General features: G+C 37.3%; 1 protein-coding gene across 4 annotated transcripts in view; it reads right to left on the bottom strand.

Moving 5' to 3' along the window:
* Nucleotides 1-20,282, bottom strand: part of PLD5 (phospholipase D family member 5) — a 177,280-nt gene that overhangs the window by 90,977 nt on the left and 66,021 nt on the right. For 3 of the 4 annotated variants that reach the window (XM_017806839.1, XM_017806840.1, XM_017806841.1), the window contains exon 2: nucleotides 10,699-10,835. In XM_017806839.1, the coding sequence (XP_017662328.1) occupies nucleotides 10,699-10,835 (137 nt within the window). Of the gene's footprint in view, nucleotides 1-10,691; nucleotides 10,836-20,282 lie in introns of all 4 variants that reach the window. The other variant, XM_017806842.1, reaches the window with a different exon arrangement.

The raw sequence follows: 20,282 nt of genomic DNA on the forward strand, positions 1-20,282 counted from the left end.
CTGATTAAAATTGCATCTGTTAAAACTTGTTGCATCCAAGTTAAAACCTGGGGAGGTGGTAGGGGGAAGTAAAGCTGATGGGTAAATTCTGGCCAAGATGAAGAAAGTGATGGGACCTCTTTCCCTAACAGGCATAAGTTACGTAGCTTGATAAAGCAGTATTTATATTTGTACTAAAAGAATGATTTAGTCTGATGCAATTAGAGTAAAAAAAATCCCCTCCAAAAACAAACAAACAAACAAACAAAAAACCCCAAACCACCTCCATAAAAACCTCACACCAATTTTGAACAGAATAAAAAAACCCCACGTTTTCAGATCTTAGCCAAAAGCATTAACTGAGTTATTGGTAATTACCCTGTGGAATATATTTTAATAGCAAAATCCTGACTCTCAAAAAAACCCCTGAAAACACCAAAAATCCTAAAATATTAGAAGTACATTTCTATCTAGAAATTCTACCATGTGCATGTGGCCAGAGCAGTACCTTTGACACAGAATCACTTGGCTGCTTATCCTAAGTACTTGTGTGACTCTTCAGAAGAACAACTTAGAGCACCTCACTGTTTTCTCCTCTCTAGTCAATCCTGAAGAACTCTTTTCACATGCAAACGAATGAGTCACTAGGAAAAAGAATAGTTTGTCTGATGTCATGCAGAGGTTAAGTCCCTATTGCTTGCCCATATCATTCCCCAAAGCTGGTGGAGTGATGGACTGGCTCCAGGTTGTGGCAGCCTATCTTTGCCCAAAGCTGAATGTGTTTAGGATATCTTTGAGGTGTCTCACATTCATCTATAAAACACACTAGATGGGTCAGCTCTTGGAGACTGTGCCATCCCAATGGCACTGGCTGCATGCTTGACAAGACACTTCTATTAGTCCAGAACTTCAGCCCTCATTGCCCAAAAAATATCACCCCTTGTGTCCTCCAGTGCCTTTACTGAATGCTAAGTCTGTCTACTCTCCACCATCAACTCCCATTAACTGCAAAAAAAGGACTGCCAAACTGATTCAAGTGACCCAAAACTGAGCAAAAAAAAGGACTAGTATTTTTGACAGCATTTGAACAAAAAACAAAGGGCAGCTGCCCTCCTCATGCTGGTGATACATTCATTCTTTCTTTAAAGTTTTGTGATTAGCTATGAAGCTTACATGTATTCATATTTTGCTAAACTACTAGTAAAACTGCATTTTTTTCCAATACTCAGTCAGTAGAAGCAGAGTTCTAAAAATTTTTAATTATTCAAGTCTAGTCAGGAACTATTTCACAAATGACAACAACGAAAAACCCTTTTAAAGAAATATTTTGACAGATCAACAAAGATCAAATAACTATGCATCTGCCAAGTTGACAAAAGATATCAAATATAATCTGTGGTCATACATATGAGTATAACATATTTGTTCCAAGCAGATCTAGAAAAACAGTAAAGAGTCAAAGCCAACACTTCTAATGTGCCATTAAATATCCATCAAAAGTTTAGTCTGAGGCAAGATTAATCCTCCCCCTCATATGAGAAGGCATGCAAATCCCTGATGGCTCTTAGAAGAGTTATTTCAACATTTGGAAAGAAATCGATTTAAACCTACCAAATCATGATGCTGTCAGTCATGAAAACTCCCTTTGAGCTGTATAATAATTTTGCAATAACCTTATTTGGAAAGGACTAGTCATTAAATAGAGAATACATGACAGATAAGACACAGCATCTGGCATGTGCCAAGTCTGGTATTTGCTCGTTAATTTTCTGTTTTCCAGTCAGGTTGTCAAGAAGTCAACTGATTATGGAAAAAAAGCCTAAAACAAAACATGAAAAAATAACAACGGTAATCAAATGGTTCTCTAGTGCATTATTTCCTCTTGGTCAAGACAATTGGATGCGAGTAATTTGAATAAAGGAAACAAACTCATACTTTCCTGATTAACAAAGGTCATTCACATTCAGCTGCCCAACACACAAGAGTACTTGTAGACAGTGATACTCTGACTAACTAGAGACTTGGACATATGGAGACCATATGAGAGACCATAGAGAAGTGCCTCTGGCTTCACCTAAATTTCACGCATGTATTAATAAGAGGAAAATAAACCAGGAAGAAAATCTTCAGAATGACAAAGAAAAACCCAAACATTTCACCAAAATACGTCTTCCTGTACATGTACAAAGCATTTGGAAAAAACAGCTCCAACACACCTCAACCATCAGCTCTCCCTCATGCTTCCCAGCAGGGCATTAACACCAAGAACCCCTGCTGCCTGACTGCAACCTCAGAGCTACAATAGCAAAGTAAGCTGCATGTGGCTGACAATAGGTAGTCAGCTCAAGCTCACCTGGCAAACAGGACCAACAGCTCTGCATCATGCTTTAGGCTTCAGCAGGTACCACAACTGCTTTCTCTTAACTGTGGCACCGCCCTGGTGCTTGGAAAGGCAAACTCAGCCACGTACTCAGCAGGTCACCAAAGGTAGCATCGAGCACGTTGCACTTGCACTCCTGAGGAGTATCAAATCGTGCCACCAGAGAGGACACTCACAGTACCATAGTAGGATTAGACACAGAACTCAACATATCTAATGTAATCTGACAGGATAATGAGTATCTTTTTCACATACTGCTCTGAGGGGGGAGAAGCAACTAAAAATAAATTGTGTCACTGGAACAGGTGCTTGGTAGGAGCTGATGCAAAGTCAGCCCTGGCTGAAGGAACAAGTCACCCTGAAACGGAGCATGAATTCAGATAGATTCTACTAAAATTTTTTGCTATTTTAAATGGCTTCCCGACAAAGGAAAGGAAGAACGATTTATCAGGGAGCTTTATTAAGTTGGATTGCTGTTCTCACCAGGCAGAATAAAAACCTCCCCGAAATGTCACAAATCTGTCTTCAAGATCTTGAGAATGACCAGCAATTTTAGATTTAATAACCCTTTCTAGTATAGGCTTACAATCTGGTATAGAAAATTACCTCAGAAATCTTATGAATCCTGCTTGGATGAAGTCATTTCAGTTTTCTAAATATGTTAAGTTGAAAAGAGAAAAGAACACATTAAGTCGAAACAGGAGAAGGGAGAGAAGACATTAAAAAAAAAAAAAAAGAGAAAAGAAAAAGATTTAATCATAGAGAAGCTCCAGCAAACTACACAGGAGAAAGATACTCTAACACATGAATTGCTCCTTTGTCCCACCTGCACTTCTTAGGAACCTTAAAGTAATTGGAATTTGACTGTTAGCTTGGAACATTTTCTCTGATGTGAGTTCATAAATTCTAAGTCATAAAAGGAGAAAGAAACACATACCTAAAAAGATAACTCTCGAAAACATGAAATATGTTAATCTCTGATGACATCCTAAACAATACTTAGCATAACAGGAAAAGCTGCCTTAAGGAGACTCTAAAGCCCTCTGTCCTAAATGCCAGAGAAAATAATTAACTGAACAAAGAATGGGAGAAAAAGAATCATTTGTGCATTTGAACAAAATAAGTAGAAGCCCAGACCTATTCAATACAATGTAATTAACAATGAACTATCTACTGCTAGTAATGTAGACAGAATAAGATCTAAACATTTTTTAACTTTTGAAGATATTCTTTATAGCTGAAAGTAAAAGCAAAAAAAAAAAATATCATTTCTTTGTATCAGGGCAGAAACAGAGGAAAAAAATTGTACTCTTTACAGGTACTGAGGAACTCTTAATACATACCTTTTCCACTGAAATGAATTTTTAAAAAATGAAAAATTAAAGGTAGGATAGGTAGAACTTCCTCTTGTGCAAGTTTGTTGAATTAGTGATTCCCCTCCATAGTTTGGGATGTTGAATGACTTTGCAGGAGGTACACCAGGTCTTTGCAGTGTCCAGCCTAGAAACTTCAATTGAAACTGTATTCCTTCTTTTGATGCAAAAATAAAAATGACTGCAAATAGAGATCATCTAAAAAACTAAGTGGTTTTATAGTTCATTCTCTATGTCCTCCCAAACCAAGGGGAAAACAGTCACCACAGAATTGTTAAGGCTGGAAAAGACCTCAAGATCAGAAAGTCCCACCATTAACCCAGCACCACCATGTTCACCACTAAACCAAGTCTCTGAGTGCCTCCAGGGGTGGTGATTCCACCACTCTCCTGGGCACCTTGTTTCAATGCTTGATAACCCTTTCAGTGAAGAAATTTTTCCTTATATCCCACCTGAACCTCCCCTGGCACAACTTGAGGCCATTTCCTCTAATTCTGTCCCTTGTTACCTTGGAGAAGAGACTGACCCCCACCTGGCTACAACCTTTTTCAGGTACTTGTAGACAGTGATGAGGTTTCCCCTGAGCCTCCTTTTCTTCAGGCTAAACAACCCCAGGTCCCTCAGCTGCTCATAATAAGACTTCGGCTACAGACCCTTCACCAGCTCCTGTGCCCTTCTCTGGACATGCTCCAGCACATCAATGTCCTTCTTATACTGAGATGTGGCCTCACCAGTGCTGAGTAGAGAGGGACACCCCGATCTGCCCTGGTCCTGCTGGCCACACTATTGCTGGTACAAACCAGGATGTCACTGGCCTTCTTGGCCACCTGGGCACACTGCTGGCTCATGTTCAGCTGCTGTTGACCAGCACTCACGGGTTCTTTCCATCAGGTGGCTTTCCAGCCACTTTTCCGCAAGCCTGTAGTGCACCGCATGGGGTTGTTGTGACCCCCCCTGCAGGACCCAGCACTCAGTCTTGTTGAGCCTCATACCACTGGCCTTGGCCCATCAATCCAGCCTATCCAGTTCCCTCTGCAGAATCTTCCTACCCTCCAGCAGATCAACACTCCCACCCAACTTGGTGTTGACTGCAAGTTGACTGAAGGTACACTCAATCCTCTTGTCCATCATGTTGACAGAAGGCATTTTGGTGCCAAGTGGAATAGTTGTTTTGTAAATAGAAATCTTCAGTTGCTCTTTAACAGGCTTGTTTTCAAAATCTGAGCATCTTGTTCTGTTTAGACATTTAACTATTATGCCTGTCATAGTTTGTTTATTAAATAGAAATCAGTCAATATAAACCTTGCTATGTTCAGAACCCACGCAGCGCAGAGAAAATCTCCCCCACAATAAGCCTGGGGCAAAACACTTCCAAGGTAAATGAATGTAAGCATGTGCTGCAGTGTGCTTATTTAATACTGCTGCAAAACCCTACTTGGGGAAATAGAAGAAAGTAGTTGAAAGAATGATTTATAAAGTAACATAAAAAAATCAATTATGGGCTCCAATTGTGGGGCCTCTTTCACAACTGATGAATAATCACCTAATGAAACTGTCAGCAATGCATGCAACGCATAGTAATTCTTCAATATAAACAATTATTGTATATAACTAGATTTAATCTCTGGAAGTCGACATTGCAGGATATCGTTTTATTCTAAAGCTTAGCATTTCAACAGGAAGATTCAGCACCTCTTCAGGATACCTAAATTATAGAGGATAAAAATCCTTATCCAAAACAATCCAAACAATATCTAAAGGAAACATAAACACTGCTCAAGCATCATCACCTACTTGTTATAGTGCAGAATTGGTCAAAGCCTCCCTACAATCACAAAATGAGCTCAATAGGCTTTGCCTCTCCTGTCCTACAGAACAGCAAATTCCTCCAACATAAATCCAAACACAAAAGAACAAGAGCCTTTGTTATATATTACCCTGAGAAGAGAAATGATCAAAATATTGTCACTGGAACAAAATGCAAGACAGAATCTTCCTTGAAAACACACATACAGAGAAAACAAGAAAAATCCTTCCAATTATCATCAGAGGAAGGCAAATTGAAAAAAAAAATTATACTAAAACAACAGTTTTAGTGCACACTAAGCTTGGCTACTACAGAAGATAGCTACCACTGCTTCCTTTCCCACCTTTTTCTGTGGTCCCCCTCAAGAGACAGGGCCAAACCCACAGCCAGAGACAGGAGCTATGCCAGCTGCTACAACTGCTTCAGTGGATATTGGAAAAGCTAGTGAGACAAGGATAATTAAGGGCATGTTCAAGCTCTACAGGAACCCTAGCATGACTATCAGCAGCAACAACCAGAAGAGGCTCAAGCTGAGCCTTGAAGAGCTCAAATTACTGCTAATAAATCAAAATGACCTTGGTTCAAAGAGTTTGAAAAAAACAGAGACTCTCTCTTAATAGTTGTAATTTCTTCTGTTTCCCAAATTGCCATTTCTAGAGTTTACTGTCCAATTCCAACAAAGCCAAGTAAGTCTTGACTGATGTTAGGCCAGAGGCTAGCCAAGATTTATTCACAATAGATCAGCCATTAAAATGTACTATTTTCAAATTACAATAATCTAATTTTATAGATTCAGTGTCTAATGGACCCACAGCAAGACAGGCAAAATTCCCAGACTGCTAAGCATATCCTCTTAACCAGTCTCATTCAGCAGGGCTGCCTAACAACATTAATGTGGATGTCTTAAGAGAATTATTTCCATCACATATCAAGCACAAACTGCAAAACCTCAACTTTTCTCAGTCATTACTACTTTTTTTATTTCTTAAATGTCAATCGGTTGACATTACTTTTAATAGGATGGGTCAAAAATAATGTTTTAAGTCCAGCATTCTGAAATAAAATTTTGTGGAACAAAGCCAAGAGTTTACAGCACACTCTGAAGTGAAAAGCTGCCTCTTAGCAGACGTGATCCTATTGTAAAAAAATAAAATAAAAAGTCTCATTTCAGTCAGCCAACCTCTCCACATACAATTCACATCATGAAGGGTATATGGGACAGTGCAAATAAGTAAAAACAGCCTTATTTCATCTAAACCAGTGCAATTTTCAGACAGTACAGTTCAAGCTTCAGAAGTGAAATGAGGATCTGAATTTGTCTGCCTGATAAATTTTATATACCTTCCTCTGTCTCTTTATTTGAATTGCACTGTATGCGTCAGTAGAAGACACAGTAATTTTTACAGTGGTGCTTGGTAATTAATCTGATAATTACGTTTATTTGCTCTACTATTAGCCCTCCATTATTAGGAAAGGGTTGTAAATTCTTTTAATTTACCTATTTGTATTTTCAGATTACAACATGCAAAGCAGGCTAAAAAAAAAGTTTCTGTATCTACATGTCAAAAGATAAAAAAATCTATTTCAATAATTTCTTAGTTACATCTCAAATATTCAAGCTTCTGTTGTATATTTGACTCAACAGTATTGAATATCAAGTTCCTCTTCCTGCGTAACAAACAAAATGGGAAACAGCAGCCTCCAACAATCTGGCTCCACATTGTGGCAGTCACAAATGACCTCTAAGACAAGATGCTTTTCAGTTCTCAATCACAGACTGAATTTTTCAGCAAACAGCCCAAAGACTACAAATCACAATTCATAATTTTACTCTCAAACACATTTCCATTTCTTAAAAAAGTGCTGTTTCTTAAGCACTCTTTTAGATGGGTAGCATCAATCCCTTTAGCAATCAGAGAAGACATGCAAAAAAGCCTGCTTTTCCACTCCCTGACTTGTCTTTGTTAGAAAGACCACAATAGAAATACTTTTTTCACTTTCATGGCTGGGCTTCGCAAGTGAAGATTTGGGTACAATAGAAATAATTACATCAATAAAGAGTAAGGTCATTTTGGGAATATACGCAGTAGGTATTCCTCCTGTAATAAGAGTTTATGGAATGTTTTACAGAGGAGGAACCTCACATTGAATTACAATAAGTAGATCAGAAAGGCCGTATTAGTATTCATGAACAATACAATCACAACAACAAAAAAAAGATGTAAGCTTTACTGAAAAATGCCACATACAACATACCTCAATGAGTCCTCCCTCAGGCTATAAAAAGCTCTAGACTCTAAAAATGTCTTCCTCTTACTTCTTCTTTCTCTCTCTTAAAAATTCTCACTATTTTTTAACACAAACTCCAAAAATTTCTAGCCAAAGAACTATTTCAGGTGTATTTTCCTTTAAAATAAAAAGACTAAATGAAATTTTCTGAAGACAAAAGTCTTTAACAAACTCTCAGTGAAGTTCTTCTCAAATCCACAGCATCATTTCCTATCAATCTTCTTCACAAATTCAGTAATTTAAAACCAAAAAAGAATTCTAGGATCATAGATGTAAAGTTGTATTTGACAAACATTTCATCAATGACAACAAAAAAAAAGAGAACCATCTATTACCATTCTGTCTCAGCACATCCTGCAAATGTAAGCACCTCTTGCTGAATTTCAGTGAAAATACTCACACAGCAGAAATATAAGAATTCAATTACTCTTGTCTTACTTATTAAAAGTGCTTACCCCAAGTACTAAATTGGCATCAACTGATTTGCAGCACTTCACTTAAGTCTGCAATGTATTTAACACATAAAGGACTCCAGTTTCATCATGTAGAGAAGGATTTAATGTTAGCAGGTAGCAGCTGCCAGCACTTGGATACTGTTATTAGAAATGGTTTAGGCAGTTTATACACACAGCACTTATATGCCTTCTGGTTCAGGCATTAATAGCTAGATCATATACTTGAAACACCCTGTGAAAGGTACCTTAAAATAGAGCTGGGGTCTGAGATCACTTTTATCCCTGTAAATGCAGAGCAGTTTAATTGACTCATGTTTAAAGTCTGAATATGCTGAATTTAGTCCCAGGCTTCTCTAACACAGTCTGGGAGAGGACAAGACTGACACATGTGAACCAAAAGAAAAACTGAGCAAAGGCAAATAGACTGTGGAAAGGCAGTTTGCTATAACTCATACAAAGAGACAAAACCAGTTAATCTCACACATGAAAAAAAATAATATCCTGGTTTTCCATAGCACTGTACATCACTGCTACTCTGAATTTTTTTCCCTTTGAAGAATACAAAGTGAAGAAGGTGAAGTCCTTCCTTGGTTAGGCTTATGCAGCTGCCCAGAACAAAATGGGAGCCATTAATTGATACAACTAAGAGGAAAACATGGTGCAGTAGTTTCTGTGTGTGCTGAAGTCGTGTGCAGTACACCAAAGTCAACGAGCAGAAAGACTTTCCCCTCATCTGACCTAGTTCTGTCACAGATTCACACATGGAGATGGTGGGTGTAGAGGTGACACATGAAGTATCTTTAAAAATTTTGGAAGGCAAAATTTTGGAAGGCACAGTGAAGAACACCTAAGACCTTGATGGAGAAAGGGAAGCTGGCTGAACACTCGAAGATTCAGAGAAGATATCAGAAGGCTGCCTAGACCTCTGGGCATACAAGGAAGTGAACAAAAACAAACCTAAAAACAATCCTGGAAAAAAGTGCCAGAAGGATGGTTAGTTTCAGGACAAAATTACCTGATGCTGCAAGTATATCCTATTTGAATAGAGCTACATATTTAAAGAATCTTTTTTTTTTTCTTAAGCAGCATATAAAAAAACCTGTAAAAACTTATAATTGCAAAAACATAATCAAATTTTCTGGGTTCTGAATTAGTGTTGTCTGCAGTGTCACAGATGCAGCATAGAAAGGCACTGTCCTGAAAGAGTTTTCACACAAAATCAACAAAGAATAGGAGAAATAAGAATCAAAGGCTCAAAGAAACATTACTCTTTTGTTAAATTATTCTAAAACACATATCTCAATTATCTTCTACTTGCTGTACACCCAAACAGTGGTAGCTGGGTAAATTCTGCACAAACAGTGGAACAGGTTGCCCAGAAAGGCTGTGGAGTCCATCCCTGGAGCTACACAAAGCCTGACTGTGCACATTCCTGAGCAACTTGGTGTAACCAACTCTGTTCTGAGCAGGGTCCCAGACTGCAGGATGCCCAGAGGCCCCCTTCCCACTCCAGCAATTCCCTGATCAGAGTAGAATGGATTTCTGAGAAGTTATTTAAAAATTACTGTTTTTCCACAAAGTGAATCAGAGAGGGTACTTTATATAAAAGCTAAAGTCTTGAAAAAAAACCCAAACAGAATACAACTGGGAATGAAACCTACAAATAATTGGTAAATCAGCTTTTTGGTGGACAGAAGATGATTTTGGACAATATCATCTAGGAAAAGCACTGGTCATCACTAATGAACAGATTCATGGAGGAAGCTGACAGTGAAGAGCAGCAAAATGAGATTTACAGTCTGGAAATAAAAGGCAAAAAACCCCTAAGCTCCTACTTAAAATTAAAGTTAAAAGACAGAACCATGGCAGGTTTCTGAGGCAAATCTTAATCCAACACTGTCAGCACTCCAGCCTTTCTGATCATATCACTAATTTTTTTCACAGTTTGTAGGCAAGCCAGTAAGTCTATTAGGAGAGTCCAACAAACAGGAACATGGAAAAGCTTCCCCTACATAAATGGGACAGAGTAGTTTTAGGCCAAAAGTGATCAGTGACATTTATGAAGAAAGAAAGAAATGCTCTTGATGAAAAGACATTAAAGAATTGGGAACTATGGGAGTAACCTCAGTACTCAATTACTGAAACTTAATGGGTTTGACCCAGGCTTACAAAATAATTGACCCAACACAAGGGTCTTGCTAAAAACATATCACCAAAAAAACCTTCAAAAAGTGTGGGGTTTTTTCCTCAAACTAACCTCCAAAACCAGAAATTCAAAATGAGAAACCATTTCTTCCTCTGTTACCTACTCTTCCCAATTACACCACAGAACTACTGTGATTACTTCATGCCCTTATACAATACACATATATTCTTGCCCACCCCAAAAGAGAAGTTTTGTTTGTTACCTCTTACCGACAGTTATTTTGACAGTTTTTTTCTGAGAGTCCATCCTCATCTTCTCCCATAATATCCACTGCCGAAAATATCAGTGCAACCAGAATTGCAAAGCAGCATACCAGTGCAAAGATCACAATGCATCTTTGCTGGGACTGAAAGAGATTAAGATTAAAAGAAGTTTTAATGGCATGAGCACATTCGACTCAATGTCTTGAGATTCTAAAAGTTTTACATAAGATCTAGAATTCTTTGAAGATTTTACTGCCATAGGTGTCAACACCTCAGGATGAAAACACTCTCAAAATTGTCCTTCAAGTATCACCTTGAGATGTATTTTAAATCCCTCAGGCACTGTTAAATAATTCATGTCACAAATAATATTCATAACTTAAACTGCTTTCTGTTTGTACCACAAGGAAAGTATTATGCATCAAAATAACAACTCCTACATTAACTACGTATTTTCTGATTGCACCTCACAGGTAAAGTACACACTTGGGATAGCACTCAGAAGTTTCATTATGTTTGGTTGAAATAGAACATGTCATTGCAAGACAACTGAGGAGCAAAGTCTTTTTTTTCTTATTGCTACAAAAAGTAACTGACATTGTCCCTATGATTGTCACAAACACTTTGACAAGTCCTTGCCCCACAGTATTAATAAGATAAGGAAAACAAATTCACAGATGATAGATGGGATTCAAGGAAACAATGTGAGCCTGTTGCTCAGTATGATAGGTAATGCCCTCCACATCTCAGACTAAGTATTAAAACAGCATAGCACTACCTTTCAAAATCTTGCAGTAATATATCAGGGACACCTGGCAGAGCTGTAGATAAATGTGAAATCTCCTAAAGACAGTCTTCTGACATGCAATTTACATAGTTGCAAAAACAAAGTATGTTGTATTTTGAAACCAAATGTTCAAAAAAATACATTGTACATTTTTCTACTGAAGTAAATTTGCACAAAACCACACACATATATAAAAATATGTCTAACTCCTGTTGCCATAGTTATTTTCTTAATTTTCATTATTGCCCTGTAATTAAAATGTCACATAAAGAAAACAGCTTCATAAAGGAATTGGAAAGTGAGAAAGTGCATGAGAAAGCAGGAAAAGTATATGGGAAAGGAAGCAATGTTATGCTTGCAGCTGATAATGAACTTCATATTATTTCCATTGTTCCCAATACATAGGCTTCCAAAACTTTCCAGCTAGTGCAGATTCCAGAAGAACATGCTTATGCATTTTAGAACAAATCAGATACAAACATTTTATTTCAGTCTGTGAAAATCTAAAATACAGCAAACAACTTCTTCAGACAAACTGGAAAAAAAACTGCCTGAAATTTAGTGACAAACATATCCTTTTCTTTAACAGTAACACCAAATATGCTGTATAAGTTATACGCATATTTTAAATAAATACATATTAGACACTTTTATACATTTCAAATACACATTTAAATCTGTGTTTCTAATATATTAACTAAAATCTTACAAGAATGCAGCATAAGAAAATGTTCTTCAACTATAAACATGCTTACTTCTGAAATATATAAAATTTGGAACTTTTTTTTTCTGCTGCTAGGTAGAATCATGGTAACATATGAAAATAATTAGAAATTACTACATCTGGGTGTCCAGAACTCAGGCTGCAGTCAGACGCAAAACAGAACTTAAGAGAAAAATGTTAAACATTGTCTCATTGCCTCATACTACTGGCAAAAAAAAACTAACAAGTGCCACAGAAAAAGAGGTATTCAGATCTGGGACACTGCTTTATGCCATTTCTTTGTCAGGATGTTTCACACTTCTGTTAAGATGACCATTGCCTCATGCAGTTTTTTTACAGTCCTGCAAGTGCATTCGCAGAAACTCTTTGATGCATCTTCCTCCATGCACCATGGCAGAAAGATAGCAAAGCTACTCCCACAGCCAGCAAGCCAAAGAGAGTTTGGGCTCATTCTCTAGCCCCTAAGAGCAGGGGATGTGACCCAGTATGGCTTGCAACAATAAGGTTCTTCTTCCCAAACAAGGATAACTGCACCCATTCCACTCAATGAGACTGGTTCCGAGTCCATACTTTGGGTGAATTCATAGCACAAGCATCCCAGCTACCACACAGTATGAATGACTTCATGCCACTGTTCCAGGGAATAACTCCCATCTTTTTATTGTGTCACCACGCAAACAGCAGAACAACTACAGAGATTGGCACGGCCACTGGACCAGAAGAGACCACGTTAGCCTTGAAGGCTGGGCCAGCACACACGGAGACAGTAAGACATGGTTAACTACTAGGTGGGCACAGTACCTCTGTAACACCTGTCGTAAGTCATAAAACAGCTCTAGAAACCTTTTAACCTGCCTGAAGCCCAAAATCCATATAAACATCTACAAAAATTATATGGTATATGTACCAAAAATTATATGGTATCACAGGAAGGTGGGGGACACACATAGGGACACATAGCTACAACAGATTCCTCAAGTTCAATACCAGAAAATTTTATGGTAGCAATTTCTAGATAATCACATTAAAGGAATATGGAAAAGGGAGGCCAAAACAATTCTGAATGGATCTTCCTAATCTAGCATTAATTCCCATTCGACATAATTTTGAGGAACAAATTCGAGGTTTCTAGACTTCTGTCTTCTTGTTGTAGTTGAAAATTGTATAAAGCTTAATTCCCTGTTCTTTCAGTTCTGCATGTATACAGCTTGTCAAACTCTGCAGTTTGACCGACTGTTGCTTACTGGAAGCAGCAAAAAGTTAGTACCACTAGTAAGACCACTGCTATTCTACCAGCACTAACGACAGAACCACACAAACCTATTTTACTGCTCTTATTTTCACAGATCCTTTATATTATGCATTTGTCCTTGAAAACTATAATGAATTAATTATTTCACTTTTTCTTAAGTACCAGCTTAACGGTATGGTTACAAATAACATAGGGAACCTTTTAAATCCACATAAGAAAAAACCCTGTGCCAACAGTAGTTTTTCTTTGAACTAAAGATAGCACAAAATATTGAATAAAGTAAAGCAAAAATTTTAAATTTGTGATTCTCCTAACTCTGTGTTTTCAGCCACAGGTCTGAAGGGTCAGGTAAAGACCACTTAAAAAAATTTATACACATAGTAGGGAGGATTTTGAAGAGTTTTATAGTTCATCTTGAAATTACTTCTGCTGAGTGGTGGTTTTTGATTGCTTTTAAATCTATGTACTACATGAGAAATTAATATTTGGAAATTGCTTAGATTAAAATTGAAATTTTTATTAGAAAAGAAAGAATAAAAAATAGCTACTTGCACCAAACAAGTGTTCTGAGCCTCTCTTTTGAAAATGGTAATAAATCTTTATTTTCATGCACTTTGCCACAGTGCTGGCAATTTTAAAATAAGCTTTCTCTAATTAAAACAGATTATAACAGGCTATATAATTGTTCCCTTATACCATCTATGGGTGCCTGTGTGTATGTATGTGCAAGTAATACCAGGCTTCGTGAAAGAATGCAAAATAAAAGAGCTCACACCATTGACAGACTAGAAGGAATCTGCTAGATTTCTCTTCAGACTCCTGCGTCTGTGGGCTTGGGCAGACTGTTTGCTTGATGCTATGTTGTTGCATATCCCCTTGGCAACTGAGATCCCTCTTAGCTTATCAGACCTATCCTATTTCCTTCAGTAAATGCCTAAACTCCTCAGTGTTCAAACTTGCAGTCTTCAACACTTAATTATGGAATACAGGGTTGTGAGGGATCTATAGAACTTATGCAACCCATCTATCCATACATACAGTTAATTTGTACAAATATTAGTTCTAACAGATATTTGTTTGACCTGTCCCTAAAAATCTCCAGTTGAAAGAGATCCTAGAGTCTCTTCAGGCAACTCCATCCCACATCTGAGCACCATATTGATGTCTAACATAAGTCTCTTACACTGTAACATTTCTTTTTTTTCCTTCCCATACTCATGGAAAACAGCAAACAGAGCATTGCACTCTCTCTTTCACATATTTAAAGCCTGCTACAGATGCTAAGAAGCCTATGCCCAGAGCACCTACTAGTTTTAATGTACCGATGTGCAAGCCCAGAAATTCTGTTGCGTGACAGAAAGATTTGTTCAGAGCTTATGGAAGACTGAGAAAGAAACTTCTGCAGTAAGGATTATAAAAAATACCGGAAGCAAAATGTGTCTCTTTCACCTGACTCATCTAGCTTAAATAATATTTACGTTAAAACAAATCCACCAAAACACTGCACTTACTAAAACAAAGCATGAGGATTTTTAGTGCTGTTATGCCTCCAGGCAGAGAGTGAGAAAAAGAGCAAAAGCTGCACAATAGGTATGCAGTACAGTACTATTCAGACTCTTTAATTTGAGAAGGACCCTCACTGTTTATTATTAAGAGAAAGGATAGTCTATGTCAATTAAGGTTGCATCAGAGCCTGTGATATCCAAGCAGAATTGAAAAGCAGATACCCAAAGCAGAGCAAGAAAAAGGTCTCCAGCTTTACTGCACTCCCATTGCTCAAAAGCTGTTAAACTGCCTCAGTGGCCCTTAAAGCTTTCAGTTTCTTCACAAACAATACGTATTTCTGTGACACACTACATTTAATCAGAAATTTATTCTTCCTCCATTACAGTACAAAAATGTCCTTCTCTCCTTGAAACAGAAACCGTGAAATTGCAATGCTGCATCTTCTGAAAAACTGACCACATAACAACAAAACATGCCATGGCTTTGAACTAGTGCTTCATTTTTATACCTATTTAAAGACTAAAGAAGGTAATACTTATGCACCACACTAATACAGAGTTTATATCTGCTTATCAGAACCAACGAGACTCTAAAAGGCAGGTTTTCACATCTTCTGTCATATCAGTAGTCTGCTCTTTCCTGCAACGTGTCTGAACACAAGTGTGAGAACAATAGCATTCATCTGCATGCTACAATATACCTGCCAAAGATAGCAAGGAACTGGACTTCAAGAATTTAGCAATCATTCTTTTGTGTTTATTAGAGAAAAATGTTACTATAAAGACTGTTTTCCATTAATTTGGAATCCATGTACACCAATAATCTTCGTTACAGCCTTGAACCTCCCAGTTAATATGATTAATGCCAATCAACACTTTAAATCCTATTAAAAATAATAGGAAGGAACTGATCCAAGAGTGCTAAGGTGACTTAAATATTTTTCAAACTGGCTGAACCTAGTGAGCTTCATCCTTGGATACTTAAGGCACTGGCTGAGACTAACAGAAACTAGTCTTTAGCACTGATCTCTGACAAATCATGAGCATGAGTGAAGTATCAGAAGACTGGAAAAAGCAAACATATTACCCATATTTAAAAAAAAGTTAGAAAGAGAGTAGAATTTGGCAAACAATAAACTAGTTATTTTAACTTCAGTCTCTAGAAAATACTTGAACAAATAATGAAGCTATTATATGTAGACACCTAGAAGGTAAGAAGTTTTGTCAAGAAAAAGACACACCAATCAATTTCGATTTCTATCTTTCCTAGTCATGAGCTCTCTTATCCTTCCGGAGAAGTTGAAAATAATATATACTCACATCTTTAATGAAAACTTTCTTACAAACCACAGAAGTTATGTCCAGATTATTACAGGAGAGGTGTAAAGCTGGTTGAAATATCATGGTCATTGAAAAAATGGCAGGACATTTTAGAAAAGATTCAGAGGATTCTGCTGTGTATGTGTTTTTGTTCATGTCTTCATTATCAATCTAAATTACGGACTAGAAACGAAATGTGCTTATTAAGTTTTCAATCAAAACCAAAGCAGTGCGAATTGAAAGCATGCTGAAAGACTAGATTAAAGTTTCAAAACATTCTTGACACTTTAGGGAGTATGTTGACAAAAATAGGTTAAAGCTCAATAAAGGAAGAGAAAAGAGCTACAAGCAGGTAGGAGCAATCAGTTGCACAGATATAGGAACTGAGAAACCACTAGGAAAAAGAATAATCAAAATTACTAACAGGCTGGAGCAAAATACTCTAGGAAGACAGAGCAAAAAAGGGTAGGACTCCATAGTTTGGAGAGGAGAAGAAATATGACCAAGGGGTACAGCATTATCACATGAACATCAGGTACCGTGAAGGCAAAATTATCCACCAAGTACCACAATACCAGAAATAGGGGATGTTTACTGAAGCTTCTAAGAGTTAAGCTTCAAAAAGATAAAGTACTTTTTTATGAAGCAGAGGCTGTGAAAGCAAACAATAGGAGGAGCAGCAAGTTCAAAAAGAGATTAGACAAAGCCTTCAAAAATATGTCACAGCAGACGCTAGAGAAAACAGGCTGGGATGTGCCCTCTAATAGAGATGCTGGGGGACTTGCTGTTGTCACTGGTAGACACACAGTACAGGACCAGATATGCCAAGGGTATGAGCTGTAGAATATATTTTCTATATTCTTAAATAGTTTCATTTTTTCGCAGAAGGAACCAAGAGTTATAGCAGAGAACAATCTGATCATGTCACACCATGTCATGTTGACTTAGACCTCTACAACTAGCTATAATGCCTGAACTGAATACAAGGCAAAGTGAATCCTTTGCCTCTACTTCAAGCTGCCATATTTTGTTCACCTTTCAAGACTGCGTGCAGACAGTTTAGAGGAAAATCAACAGTAAATACTTAATCCTGTAGTGACCTAGAAAAATAAGAGAATCATCAGTTAATTTTCCAAACAACATTCTTTAATGTGTTTTCCAAGGAAACAAGAAGACACAGTTTGACCAGCAGTCCCTGTCTGCCCAGTTTCTTTCAAATCTGTATTTGAACGAAAGATTTATAGAAATATAATTATCTCAGACAAGAGATAATTACAGACAAGAGTTTTACATGGTAGACTTGGCTGAGACAGACACAAACAAGTGCCTCTGCTGAGGAAAAGATGGTACAAAGTTTTGTCTTTCACCAAAGCTCAGCAGGATGCAGCCTCACGGAGATGGGTGGGAGGAACAACTGCCACAGTGGTATAGAGAGGGGTTGTGGCCCTGAGCACACACCTGCAACAAAGAACCTGCATTGGCTTCACTGCTCACTGAACAAACATTTTATCCAACAGGTCTGGCATTTAACTGATGGACAGCCAGATGACTATAAAGAGAAAACCAACAAACTCCTTTGGAAGAAATCCAAGGCTTTAGGGGTTGCTTATTTGGACCTCCTCCACACAAAGTGCTATATTACAAAAAGCTATTAACATTCACAATATGAAGTCTATAAGAAAAAAGGGTTTCCAGCACATCATCAACCAACCTCTGATGCAATTTTTTGACTAGAGTTGGCATACGAGAGGGGGTGAAAAGTCTGAATACATTTAAGTGTTCACGTGCCACTTTGTCAAAATTGAGCCCTGACTTCTCATCATGACTCAGCATAATGTAAGACAGTATTATAGTTTGGCAATGTCAAAAAAAGGCCATTGTCTACCCTAAAAATAACAGTCTACTCAAATCCAGTGTCTCCTGCAAAGAGAAAAAGAAAAGGAAAAAGTATTGAATTGGCCTGAACAGTCAATTCAGAATACTATTAATACTTCATTAGCAAAAACTGCAATTAGGATTTCTATATCCCAATATCTCTTTACATGTCTTTAAACCTGGACCCTCTGAGTAAGTAGTCGTAGCACAGCTAGCATTACAGCCATTACTTCATCATGAATTTTGCAATTAAAAATTGCAGGGCTAGAAAAAACTACATTTCTTTTTGGATCAGCACTTCACCACATACTAAAAAAAAAGTACCTTTAGACAAACAAAACCTAACAAAAAAACCCCAGATAAAATTGTGTTACTAACAGACATACACATATAGTACTTCATTTTATATATTACATCTTTTATGTACAGATAAGAGACCTTCTATATACAAATATACTTAAAAACTGAATTCAGTCCTCTTCATAAATCAGGTGAAACACAGCAACTCATCACTGAGCAAACAGATGTTTGAAGGTTTATTATTTTCCATCAAGAACTGGATCCCATAAGGCAACATTTTGAGAAAGAATGAAATTAATAAATACATCAAGATGCAAGCTATTAATATATTGCAGAACAGTCCATTTAAAATCAATTATAATCATTGGAGGACAGCTGGCTGAGGGGATATATCAGGTAATAAGAAGACTGGTCTATAGTCTGAAGGTCCGATTTCTAGCAGAAAATGATCTTTCAGATTTTACACCCTTTTTGTATCACTCTGGAGTCTATAGCATAGCAGGAAAGCAGTGAGAAAGCTCCAAATTGTAGCCCAATTCTCTCGACACCTAGTTTAATTTTGTTGTTGAGAGTCTCAACTCCTAATGGAAACTGGACTGAAATATCAGAATCTCTACAAATCAGAATCTTCCATGAACACAAAAAAAGGATTTGCAGTAACTTGCCATATTGCATCTGTCTCTAGTGAGCAATTCTCTTGTTTTTAAAATCAACAGGAAAAAAAAAATAGTCTACGGTACTACTATCTTTTCCATACTTTGTTTCCATTCATCAAAATCATATTTTTCTACTAACTCTGACACAGGAATTTCTTAAACCTCTTGTGGAATGAACTGTTCATTGTACATGTTCAACTTTTAATCTAAAGATTATTTATGTTTCTATTAAAGTGAAATGGAATATTTTAAATTAAAAAGAAGGGGGAAATCATATTTTTCTCTGTATTTGCTGGTTAAACATGCTCAAAACCTTTACTCTTAAACACTTAAGACACATTTTAAACATCTCACTAAGAAAGGAAGGACGTTCCATGTTTGAAGTACTTGAAGTCATGCATTTAGTTCATCTATTTCTGTTTGATTTTCATTTGGTAACCTTTGAACACAAAAACGAGCTGGAGCACTCAAGTGTCCATTGGTTACAATGACTCCACAGTGATTTCATCCCACTCCACTGGATCAGCCTAATACGGGTTGCTCTGGCAGCATAATTCTGCACCAAAATAGGCAGAACTGCAGTAACTATGACAGCTTTAGCTCCTGGGTAAGGCTCCTAAAGCAGCAATATATAACAGCTATAAATGTTCTAAATTTTAACAATGACCCTGCCATGCTATCAAGGCATATTCCAGCCTAAAGACAATCCCTTTAGACGGTAACATTCAGGACACTTTAACAGGCTGAATCCAGGACAGGAAGCATTTGGAGACAGACGACAGGACAGGATGTGCCTTGGCAAACTATGATATTTAGTGTTACAACATCAAAGAGTTTGAGACTCCCTGACAAAAGGAGATCAGCAAAACGTTGGACAGCTATTTTGTGTGCATACAGTAAATAAATTTTTATGGCAAAGGACCTTTTATAAGAAAATAAAGTAAGCCTAACGATATCAGTGAAAGCATGTCCCTGACAGATCATTCCATATCACTGAGGCATTCAAAAAGCACCAAAACACATTTGTGGGTCTTACTAATCTGTGTCACATTTACTGAAATCAGTGAGCATTTGGAACGTAGATTCTGGTTCTAGGACAGTCATTAATTTTTATTTTTTTTGTGTGTGTCTGAATATATATATATATTCTTAAATATGTATATTTATACAG

The sequence above is a fragment of the Lepidothrix coronata genome, unplaced genomic scaffold (assembly GCF_001604755.1).
Source record: "Lepidothrix coronata isolate B3197 unplaced genomic scaffold, Lepidothrix_coronata-1.0 Scaffold16, whole genome shotgun sequence".
NCBI lineage: Eukaryota > Metazoa > Chordata > Aves > Passeriformes > Pipridae > Lepidothrix > Lepidothrix coronata.